The sequence below is a fragment of the Rhinatrema bivittatum genome, chromosome 7, assembly GCF_901001135.1.
Source record: "Rhinatrema bivittatum chromosome 7, aRhiBiv1.1, whole genome shotgun sequence".
NCBI lineage: Eukaryota > Metazoa > Chordata > Amphibia > Gymnophiona > Rhinatrematidae > Rhinatrema > Rhinatrema bivittatum.
Genome location: NC_042621.1, coordinates 60,750,067 through 60,762,051, shown reverse-complemented (window position 1 = coordinate 60,762,051; position 11,985 = coordinate 60,750,067). Strand labels below are relative to the sequence as shown.

Here is an 11,985-nt window from a genome sequence, read left to right as displayed (position 1 = left end):
CGCGGAAAGCGGGCACTGAAAAGTCAGCTAGCAAGGAGGCACTGGGGTTGCTTGCGCGACCTTAGCGCCTCCTTGCTAACACGACCCCGCGGTTACTGGTGGTCTGCCGGTTATGAACACCGATGCCGGGTTTATTGGTGTCTGTTTTCATAACGCAGCTGGCTGGTTATGAAAACTGACGCTGAGAATATCGGCGTTGGTCTTTAATGCGGCAGCTGAGGGTTTTGTTTTTTTAAACTTTTAAAGAAGTACAGAAAAGCAGTTTTTTTCTGCTTTTCTGTACTACTTTTCAATGCGCTCAGCTATTAACGCCTGCTCCAAGCAGGTGTTGATATCTGGGCGATAAATGTGTGCCTGAGAAGCACATTAATTTTTTTGCATTGGAGTGAATGAGTAATAGCCTAATTCACATGCATTTGCATGTGATGAGCGCTATCTCAATCACTCCATGTCGGACGCGCATTAAATAGGCGCTAATCCCCCTATTGCATTAGGGGGTGGATTAGCGCCTATTTAACCCATGTCCCACTGAGCGCACTGTATTGCATCGGCCCCCACTGAGTGGCTAGAGCAGTGACCTGCAAACAAGGGAAACCAGGGTTCAAATCCTATTGCCATTCCTTGTGACCTTGGGCAAGTCCCTTCATTGCCTTTCCCGTGCCCTGGTCCTCCGTGATTTCACCTGCATTGGGCCATTGGGGGGGAGGCGCATACCATTTCATCCTTAGAGCTGTGTAAGCATGGAACAACTTCCCAATGGAGGTGGTGGAAACAAAATAGGTATTTGAATTCAAGAACGCATGGGATCTCTGAGGGTGTGGTGGGAATGGTAAAGCTAAATTAGTTGGACGGATGGGCAGACCTGATGGGCCACCCGGTCTTTTTCTGCCGTCAGGTTTCTATGTTCTTGAAAGTTCAGAAACAGAGCAGGCAAGAGATTTTCCTTTGCTAGTGAAAAGCTACTTACTGAAGGCGCTCTTGTAAGGACCCTGTAATAAAAAAACACAGGTCAGGGGTCGGGTGCTGCAAGGGCACTCCAGGTTAGTTACAATTAACCGGCAGCCGGCCTCCAGGTGCAGCGGCGGCGGCGGCAGGGCCGCCTCTACCCAGAGTGCAGCAGGAAGGAGAGACGGAAGGCCGGAAGGAGCGCGTGCGAGCGCGAGGGAGGCCGCCAGGCGCGCGCCGAGCTGTGAAGGGGAGGGGGTGCAGCCGGGCGAACGGTGGCCGTCCCGGGAAGGAGGCGGAGGTGGGTGGGCGCTCGCGCTGCCCTTCGCGCCCGTATGGAGGGGCAGGGAGAAAAAAAAAAAACCGTTCGCCGCGAGCCGTCCGCTCTGGGCCTGTGGCGTGAGAGGGGGGTGTGTGCGCAGGTTATTCTCTACTCCCCGCCCCCACACTGCCTCCTCCGTCGGTCTGTTTGTTGCTTGGCCCCCCTGGATCTTTCTGGTCCTGGGATCTCATTATTATTAGTCGCTGGCTGGCAACCTCGTTAGGCCGGTCCCGTACATCCCTCGCCTCTCCCTGGCCGCAATCTGTCCCTGGGAAGCGGAGCCGGGCTGTGGCCTCTCGCAGGCCTAGAACCGCACGTGTGCACTGGGGGTTAAGGGCTCCGGTTTGTGCGGTATGGAAACACCAATATTGGGGGGGGAGGTATTAGCTTGCTTCGAGTCCGGGGATGGGTGGTCGGTAAAAGATTCTTCCTGACAGCTTGCGCCTCGCTCCGGCAGGGGCCTCCTGCGCTGCACCGTTCGAAATGGCCCTTTTTTTTTTTCACTGTTTTCGGACAGGACTTCAAGTTGTACGGCGAAAGTAGGGTACCCGCAGACCAGGCTTTCTCCTTAAGAAAAGTAGAGGGCTATGCGACTATACGTCCCAATTGCTAGTGACATGAGGCATGTTACTAAAATTACAATGTGCGACCATCTGATTTTTCTGGACGCAGTGTGAGTTGCACGGTTGCTGAGCGAATGGAGAGCGAGACAGATTTTCTCATGGGTTAGAGTTTTTTTGGTCGTGATGAAATGCAGTCCCGGCTGTCAGTCAGCCCCTGCAGTTATCAGAGTTACAGACTTCTTACTGCCCAAGTTCTCAGCATCAGTTGTTATCAGGGAGCACATCTTTTAAAGCACCAGCATTTGGTGTAAGCCCTTTATAGCATGGCCATCCCTGTGAAAGAGCAAGTCCGGTTTGACATTGTTGTTTATGAGGCATTGGATTGTTACATGCATTCTTTTATGTTTGCCATGCATGGTTTTGTATTTTAGTAATTTTATGATTTTTTTTTTTAATGCGGGTAATTTTGTATTTCAGATCTGCCGTTACTGGGGAGACAGAACAGGTGCATTTGGAGAGGAGCTGCTGCTGCTGAGGATCCATCTGTCCCCGTTCACTGTTGCTTTTAGGCAGTTGTGTGAGGAGAGGCAGGGTGGAGGCCCGATAATGCGAGTGTGAAATGGTTTCGCTCCCGAAACCCTGGATACAAACGGCCATTCCGTTCATGTGGATGAGGAGGGGAGAAGGGCTTAAAAATTGCCGTTTCAACCTTCATAAACATTTCTTTAGGACTCATTCGCTTCGCTAAGGAGGTGGAGGACAACAACAGTAATAAACTGGGTAAAAACCGCACCAAAAATCTGTACCTGCCACCAGATCTTACTAGAAATAAAACTCCACCCCAAACAAACCATTTTCTTGGCTGTTTGTGCAGCCGGTGGTAGCAGTTAGTTGTTTGGGGGGGCAGGGGACGGTGAGATGACCATGGAGGAGAAGAAGAATAAAGTGAGAAGGCTGAACTTGGCAGAAGTCACAAGACTCCAAGAGGAGCATGGAAAGGTAAACGGAGAGAAATACAACGCATCTGGCTGGGAAAATACGACTTTTCCCTCCTGCCATACTCCCACCCAAAGGGCTGCCAGGCAATTAAAGAAATTCACTAAGAATAATAACCAAAATTATAAAGGCCATGAAAAGAGAGCTGTACCTCTGCTTCTGCGATTCCTTTTTTACATTTTTATCACCTAAGGTAAAGGGAAGCTCCCAAATTTGCAGCTTGTCTTTTAGAAACGTCTTTCCTCCTGCCACCCTCAGAGCTGACAAGATGAAAGTCTGAAAAGTGAAACCTCCCCCTGTTAATGCCCCCTTTAATTTTTTGTGGGCTGTGAGTGCAATAGTGTACACATTTATGTGCAGTATTGCTTGAAAACCCATTCTAGTTTCCTTTTCTTGTGTGTGCTATGTTTTCCCATGTGCTCTTGTTTCGTGACCTGTTTGCCCATGCACAACTTACAATGAACAGTGCTCCGAGCCCCTTTCTGCAGGGGATAAGGGGAGAGAGGCACTATGTCGAGGGTAAAGCTGTGTCCTGGTTCCCAAAATGTAATTGCATAGACTAGAGAAAAGGGAGCACTTTGATGATATACATCACTGGAATTCTATCGGAATATTTTATGTTTAACAATTTTTATTGCTTTTTCCAATAACACCAATAACAGTACAATTTGCGAGACACAGTGTTTCTTCAGCATCCCACAACAATTTAAGCATGTGTACTTTCTTCCCTTTGATCTGCATGATTGTAGGTTAAAACACATAGGGGCCGATGCAATATGGTGCACTCAGCCTAGCGCACAGCTTGATGCAGGGTTGGTCGCGTGTTTTGGACACGCGAGAATAACTCCCATTGCAATAACAAGCGCAAAGCTAATAGCGCTTATCACATGTAAATGCCATGTGTATGAGGCTATTAGCTATTACCCCTGACGTAAAAAAATTGCCGTGTGCCCGACGTGCACTTTTTAACATGGAAAATTTAATGCCAGCCCCAGAGCTGGTGTTAAGTCTTGTTGTGCGTCAAGAGCTCAACTTAAAAAAAACCAAAAAACATAAATACTGCAGCATGATGAAAAAATTGTCTTGATGGAAAAAAAATTTCAAGGTGCACATTAATCAACCACAATATACATGATTCAGGATGTGTATATTGTGCGTGTGTGTTGTGCCAGTAAATCAGCTGCTGTGGGATAAAATGGATGCTCATATTGAGTGTCTCTTTTCATAATCTGCACCCAGCACATGTGTCCTGTGTGCCCAATGCCAAGGAACCTGCTAGGGATGCCCAATTTATCTCCAGTGCATTGTTTTTAGCGCGGCAGCTCATTTGATTATTGCATTGGTGGATGTGCGCACGTTGAAAAAAACGGGTGCTCTGTTTGGATGCATGGTTTTTTTCACGCATGATAGCGTATCGGCCCCGTAATGGGTAGGGAAGCAGAATTAATTTATTTGGAGAGAGTGATGGCAGGAAGGCCTCGCTATTGTAAGTAAGGAAGCAAACATTTTTGGCATCTCTTTATAACTAAAGGACTTCTGTATTTTTAAAGGGTTTCTTTTCCTCTTTCAGCGTATAAGAAACATTTTGCATTCCTGAAGTAACTTCACTTACAGTAAGAATTGTCCTTATTAAAGTTCATAGTCTAAAAGGGCAGCATTTTTGTATATGTAATATGTGCCAAATAAGTACTACATTTTCCCTAGTCATCTTCTGAATTTCCTGTTTTGTTTTGGTTTTTTTTGAGAATTGGATTTTATGTGGACTTCCCCTTAACTCACCCTCATTTGCCTCCATAGCCTTCTAATGATCATTATTCCATTAGAAGAATGACATTTTAATGTTTTTCCCCCCAAAAAACATTACAATTTGAAAATCAAAAGGTCTATCGCTAAGGTCCATTTCAGTTGAAAACATGCATAGAACATTTTGAAGATTTACTAAACAATGAAATAGTGTAAGCATTCGGCATTGGAATAATGTGAGCAACTTGTAGGTTAGTCACTGTTTATTTTTAAATTTGGAGCACCAGAATGGAACAGATTTTGATATGGCTCAGTCACAGATTGTCTTCATCATTTTGACCACAACTCGTTTAATTGAATCATATCAGTGTGCTATCGATGGAATTGTTTCACAAATATCTGGTGAGCAGTGTTAATGTTTGCCATGATTTGCAGCACTTATCCTTTAGTAAGTAAGTTTTTTCAAAGTATGTTTTTCTATTTACTCAAATTGGAGGAAGCCTTAACTACAATAATACTAGGGCCAGATGTGCTAAGCATTTTTCCCATAAACACAACATGGAAAAATATTTGTGCATGTGGTCCTGGGCATTCGATGTATTAAGGTTTCTCCCATTTTGTGTCAGTGGGGGAGAAATGTTTGCTATAACTGTTTCTTTGTCAGATGGAACTGGGCAGATCCTAAATTGATCTGTTTTACTGTGAAAGAAGCCCAAGAGCATTAGTCAAAATTTCTGGACTCTATGCTCTATCTTTCCAATAGAAATGTTACATGCAATAATTTTTTCTGGTTTGGTGAGATGTGTGTTTAGTTTACTAAAGGAGTAGTTTGTTGCTTTCTTCCTCAACAGTTTGAAGTGAAAAACTGAATCCTCCCCCCCCAATCAGTCATTACATAAAATAATTAAAATACTGAATTACAATCAATAAAGCAGCCTATCCTATTCAAAGCAGTTAGAAACCTACTTGCCTCCAGTTAGTGCATGATCCCAAAACAAGAATGTTAGTTGAAAAAGGCAAGATTTTAGAAGGCAGCCAACATAATTCCTTAAACCCACGCCCCAGTGTAAATCAACCATCTCTATTTTGTAACTGAACCCTCCAACAAGTGATCCACTGGCTGTTGCAGAGCATGGGTCGGCAAAATAAGGCAGAAGCTGGCTTTATAAATAAACTAGCCCACACCATTCAATGTCTTGTGTGCCAAGCATAAGATCTGAAATTGTGCCCTACATTTTAGAGGCCGCCAACATAAAGCTTTCAGCATTGGCTGAATTTGATCATGGGCTGGATGGCCCATCAGAAAAAGCAGTCACATTCTCAACACTTTGTAAATGCTGTAATAATTTGGCTGAAAGACCGCATTCAGCCCATTGCAATAATTTAAAGAAGATGTTACCGTGGCATGAATAGACCAAATGGTCCCTGCTAAAATATGGTTTGAGCTGAGGAAACATTCTAATGTGGTAAAAAGCATTCTTTGCCACCTTACAAATTTGCGCAGTAAAATTCAGTTTACAGTTGTGGGGAAAAAAAACAGATCACGCATCTCCTCTTTTGGGAGTGTAGCACACTCATGTGAAAATGTCTAGCTAAGGTATAAATTAGCCAACTTAAAGAAGCTTGCTTCCAAATCGCCGACACTTTTTATCGTTTGTGATCATTTTGTTGCTTCAACTATGGATGGAAAATTCCAGCCCGCTCCCCTACTAACATCTCCCAACAGTTTAAGATACAAATTAAACTGCAATGGGAATAAAATTGCCAACTGAGGAGCACCAAAGTGCAAGATTTCGGGAACTGAATACAAATTTCCCATTACTACTTGCTGAGAAATGAATTAAAACTGAACTCGAAGCCCTGCTGCCATCAAGCAATTGGGCAGAAGCTAGTGATCTACATCCTTGAATGATTTATTGCAAAAATATGATTTAGGTGATTTCTTTCCCTTGGATTATACAGATCTGGGGATCACAATCTGTGGATAATAAAAACTGGAGTATGAGTCATGATGCTTCATTGGGAAAAAGCAGCCCATCTGTACTATCTATAACACTCTTGGTTGTAGTCAGTTGTCTGGCCATCTCGTGTCCAGAAAATTGTTTTGTGTGTGTGTGTATGCATACTGTGAAGTGATTGAAAGTTTTCAGGGCAAGCAGTGTTAGCTTGCATCACTGAAAAATTTTAAGTCGTTACTTTCATATTTCTTTGAACTGCTCTGCAATTCTCTGATGCTCCCCAAATCAGCCCTATTAACAAGAAAATAACATGCATGGGGCAAAACTGATTGTTTTATGGCGACTTAACAAGTCACAAAACAGCGTCGTGCTGCCAGAACCAGTCTGATGCTGTTCTGACTGATTTATTTGTGTTGTGCTGTAAAAATAGCTGCAGGGAAGCAACTTAAAAAAAAAATGTTAAAACAAAAACATTGCAAGATGGAAATGGAGACTGATTGGGTATTGTTGGTTGCCATATATACGTTTTAAATAATGCACAGAAGGAGCAATTGTCTCTTAAAGCAGCGGCACATAACATTGATATTTTTTTCACCTATAGTAAATGTTCCTCTGTGCTGTTCCCAATGGACTTGTGTTCACATGGCACAATCTCTAGTACTTCTGTTCCCTCCAGTTGGCAGTAACCGCAGCGGGCACGAGAGCTGACTGAGCATGGAAACTGAACTACCCCGTCATCCCGTAACTTTACGTTGAGCTAGTATGGTATGCACCGTGCTGAAGCTTGTGCGGCCTGCACTGTGGCCCACCACCTCCTCCTCCTCCTCACTAGAGAACAATATTACTCAGGGCAGCAATAGTACCTTTTTTTTTGTGTCAATTTCCTAAAATTCCCAAAAAGAACCTCCATAACTCCCATTTCAGTAATAGAAGTTCAGTTTTACTATGTTCTTATTTTGAATTCTTGTGGATCTGCTCTTAATGTTTATGTTTGAACTGAGCTCACAGTTTGGAATTTGGGTAGACGGTGAACTGTAGAGATATGGGGGGGGATAACGTGTGCTAGGAGGAGGGGTTAGGGGGTGGAGGCTGGTTCCCTGAACAGAGAGAGCTCTTATTTAAAGCCTGAGCAGGACACCCCTTACTGTACTAAAAGAAGAGGGGGAATGACAGGGACCCACTCTTTGTGGGCAAAACTAAATGCAATGAGCTGGAGTCCGAGAACATATCCAGTAGGACCTTGGACTTCCCTTTCTCTAATAGTTCCCTGGATCAGTTGGTTTCCTTACAATTTTGAGGCCATGGTGCTTTAAGGCTGCATTCCCTTGTTTAAATTATAAGTGAAACAATTATAAGCTAAACATAGTTTTGCTCAAAATGTAAAGGAGACCAGAGATAAAATTAACAGCAGCAAAAATGTTGGTATAAAGGTGCTTTAGTCTGATGGAAATACTTCGTAATTCTTCTTTCTTTTAATATAATGAGAGGTGCAAGGGAAAAAAAAAAAAAAGGGAGTCAAAGCATTTTCCTAGAAGTTTGAAAACGTTACATTAATGTTTGGGTATTTGCCAGGTACCTGTGACTTGGATTGGCCGCTGTTGGACACATGATGCTGGGCTTGATGGACCCTTGCTCTGCCCCAGTATGGCAACTCATGTTTTGTTACTCGTTCAGAACTAGAAGTTACACTCGGAACTAATGGGAGCTAATGCAGCTTTTCCTTTTGATATTTTTTTTGCACTCTCCCATAGTTTGGTGAGCCCTCTGTACATATTCAGTACATTTAAATACAGGGATTTTTGGCTTAGAAATAGCAGTACACGATCTCCCTTTTTATTTTCAAAGGGTCCACCTAACTGGAGTTAGTACCCTTAAATTTTTCATTGGCTTCTGTGGTCTGTTTCCTGCTGCACCGGGTCCATGAGCGAGCTTACTATGGGTCTATGGCTGCAGCAGGGTTGTTGTCACTTGAAGAGGCCTGCACTGTCGCTGCCACCATCATCAGCCCTAGTGCCGAGGCTGAGAGGTTACCTCTACAACCTGGATGACGTGCGGCCAGTAGCAATTTCTCTTTTTCCTTTCTTTCATACTTTAGTAGTGGGTCCGTTTGCTGAGGTTTGGTCTAGATGTTATCCAGTGAGGGCATCATCGCGTGAAGGTACTCTAGACACAGCAAGAGAAATTTACTCTCTTCAATTATTCTCTTTCCCCCTCAGACCCCCTTCTAATGGAGCCTACTTTCCGGAATGTGCGCGCACGCCTACGTGTACCTGGAAAAAAAAATAGCCATGGCAGACTTCTCTTGGCTCCCAGCATCTTCTGAAAGTCTGGTGTGGATCGGATCCAAATCCAACGAGTTACTAGGTGACATGATAGCACGTGTGTGTGTGGAATATTTTGGAGTTCCTGCAAAAATACCCCTTTCGTGGTCCTCACAGACCCCTCTGATATGTTCTGAAAATTTGGTGTGGATGGAATGAAAAAAAATTATTTGGTGTCATCATTGCATGTATGTATTCGTCAGATATGTGGATTCCCCCCAAATTGTACCTCTTTCATGATCCTTTTTTTTTTCCCCCCTCAATATGTCTAGAAAGTTTGGTGTGGCTCAGATGTGCCACACCAAAAAGTAATTTGGTAATGTAATACGCCCGTTTGTGGAATATGTGGATCCAAAATAATGACCCTGTATTTACGATTTCTGCTCCATCTTTTATGACTGGTCAGCCGCTTCTAAGTGGGTCGCATTCAGACACTGTGGGTAGTTCTCTGTTCCCGGAAGCTTTTTAAATCTGTTTGCACCTGAGGTAATTTGAGAGTGAAGTGCCTTTCCCAAGGAGCAGCAGTGGGATTTGAACCCTGGTTCTCAGCTTTCTGCTTCAACCACTAGGTTACTCCTCTGCTGCACCTCCCCCATCCCTTGATGTGGTAAAAGTTAGTTGTCGATCATATGCAGACTGGATACCATGCACGTTCTTTCTCTTCATCCTGCCAGACCAGTTCAGACAAGTAGAATTCACTTCCTCTCTCCCCGCCACCCCCCAAATCAGCATTTGAAGACGGAGTGCAAACTGTTATCCCTCAATGTATAGCCTAGGGAAGGCGTCGGTAGTTCTCTGCCTCCAGCAGATAGTAGGAGAAGCCAGTTACAGCAGGAAGGTGAAAGGAGCAGGGTGCTGGGGCAATGGTCTCTTAGGCTGCATTCCCCAGGTTGAATTAGTGGGATGACAATAAGATGGCTGCTCTTCCCCTCTGCAGAGCAATCAGGGCTTGAAATCCCTGTATTTCTCCTAACACAGTAAAGCTGTGACCCTGCCCCTTCAGAGAACTTGGGGGGGGAAGCTGAGAGGAAGAAAGATCTCTGCTAGTAGGTGCAGCCCATGGCTGTTACTTGCCTGGCATTTTTGAAGGCATGGGAACATGGGAGAAAATGTAGAGGGTGTGTGGCATGCTGCATTGTGACTGTGGCTGGCTCCTTTTGTAAGAACCGTGATGCTGCGGAGTCAAACATGCTGATGGAGAGGGAGGGGCCACACTATTAAGGCAGCTACTGCTGAGCTCCAAGGCTCCCCTCTGAGGTGTTTCCAGTGTTGCTGGATCTGGGAAACTGATCCAGGCACTTGTTAGCTACCTTGGACTTGTTTTTGGCAGATGCACAGCAGGGACAAGGAAGCACCTGGTTCAGAAGGGGGAAGAACAGCACTTGACTTCATAACAAGTTCAGCATAAAGAGGTCCATTTTTACCTGCTGTGTGGCTCAGCTAGTTAGTTGGATAAATTTATCCACTCTTTGAAATACATCCTGCCTACCCCCCCCCCCCCCCCCCAAATGCTTTCTGCCTGTCCCTGGAATGCTGCTGACTTACCTGGTTAAATTCTAGCCGGATAATTCATTACAATTTAACCAGATATGTCACTGAATAATGGCTTTTGAATATGGACCTCAAATCCTTTTGTAAAATTTAAGTTAAGAGAAAGCAGGAATAAATAGGCAATGCCTCTAGGGCGCGGGAACCCCAAGAGCAAAAGAGACCAAGACTGCAACTAGAGTAGTATTTGCTCTGGGAAGAGGAGAAATAGAATAGTAATGTTATGCTATTCAAGCATGTTATAATAATTTGTGTAAAACCGTTTGGCATATAGCCAGTTACTCAGTTAAGCTGTTATAATGTACTATGTCATTACAAGGTTCGCCTTAGACATATTGTTATATGTAAACCAATGTGATATGCCAGATCGAATGTCGGTTTAGAAAAATAAATAATAAATAAATCCCTGACAGATTTCTAGGAAGTGCAACATGAAGGAATGGCAGAACAGTCAGCAGATGCATTGATTTAAACTGTTTAGAAGTGAGGAACTAACATAACTGGTCGCCAAGGTATTCTTTAAATTTGGAAGAAGAGCAGGAAGAACCTAAGGGTGACCCAATACTGAAGGCATACAGAAGCCCACTAAGGCATTTCCAGTATACTCGGCAATAATGGAAATGAAGTAGGATGGGAACTCCTGGATGCAACATTTAAATCCAGAAGAGCCATGGAAAAATTGTACCCTATATAGGAGAAAAAGGACCAATTATTCTGTTTTCCTAGGGTGACCGCTACAGTAGCAGTATTGACCAAGAGAACCACAATCCCAGTCAAAGACTGAGCAGCACTTAAGGGTCCTTAGGATAGAAATAGTCCACTTTGAGAAGATAATTTGAAGAAGACCGTTTCTCTCTTTAAGCAGCCATTTGCGCGGGATATGTAGCAAAGGCATTGCTCAGATGGATGCAACAGTCCAATGGAGTGAGGATCCGGAGACATTACAGTTGAGTAGCATGCACATAGCACATCTAGAGTCAGCAACAACCTTCATAGCGAACACCCTGTATGATTTAGTAAGGTCCTTGGCCAAACAGGCAGCAACGACTATGATGGCCAGATGGCTACTGTGGTTTAAGAATTGGGCAGCATACTCAGGATCCAAGGCCATACTAGATAGCCTTCCATTCAAGGGTAGATTCCCTTTTGGGGAGAATGTAGAGACCTTGATCAAAAGCTGGGGAGACTTAAAGCCTCAGCGATTGTCAGAGGATAGGGGTAGGACTAATATTTAAGGAACATCCCTTAGGTATTGGTTGAAAGAATGCACATAGTCTAGGCCAGGTAGTTTGCTATCTCAACAAAAACCTAGACCTCTAGGCTTTGTACAACCCTATCGAGGTAACGAGTCTAGTATGGCAAGGGCTCCACAGCAAGCAGAGGCACCCAGTGACAGTACCCATGGCCACTCCCCGATCCCATCAGCAGGAGGACATCCGCAGCAATGTTACAAGGAGTGGACCTGAGTTACAGCGGACGAGTGGATTCTAGAGGTGATCCAGTGGTGTTATGCTTTGGAATTGATAACCCCAGTAAAAATAAAAAATGTTTAGTCCCCACACAAAGGACACAAATTTAGCAGTACAGTC

General features: G+C 44.2%; 1 protein-coding gene across 7 annotated transcripts in view; it reads left to right on the top strand.

The window, feature by feature from the left end:
* The first annotated feature begins 626 nt into the window (after window positions 1–626).
* Window positions 627–11,985, top strand: part of URI1 (URI1 prefoldin like chaperone) — a 186,094-nt gene continuing 174,735 nt past the window's right edge. Inside the window, exons 1-3 of one of the 7 annotated variants that reach the window (XM_029608444.1) lie at window positions 1,097–1,246; window positions 2,308–2,829; window positions 8,744–8,891. Coding sequence is in view for 5 of the 7 variants with exons in the window: in XM_029608442.1 (XP_029464302.1) it covers window positions 2,749–2,829 (81 nt within the window). In the remaining 2 variants the exon portion in view is untranslated. Of the gene's footprint in view, window positions 781–1,020; window positions 1,041–1,096; window positions 1,247–1,346; window positions 1,619–1,784; window positions 1,941–2,307; window positions 2,830–4,417; window positions 4,440–8,743; window positions 8,892–11,985 lie in introns of those variants that run through there. The other 6 variants (XM_029608440.1, XM_029608442.1, XM_029608443.1 and 3 more) reach the window with 6 other exon arrangements.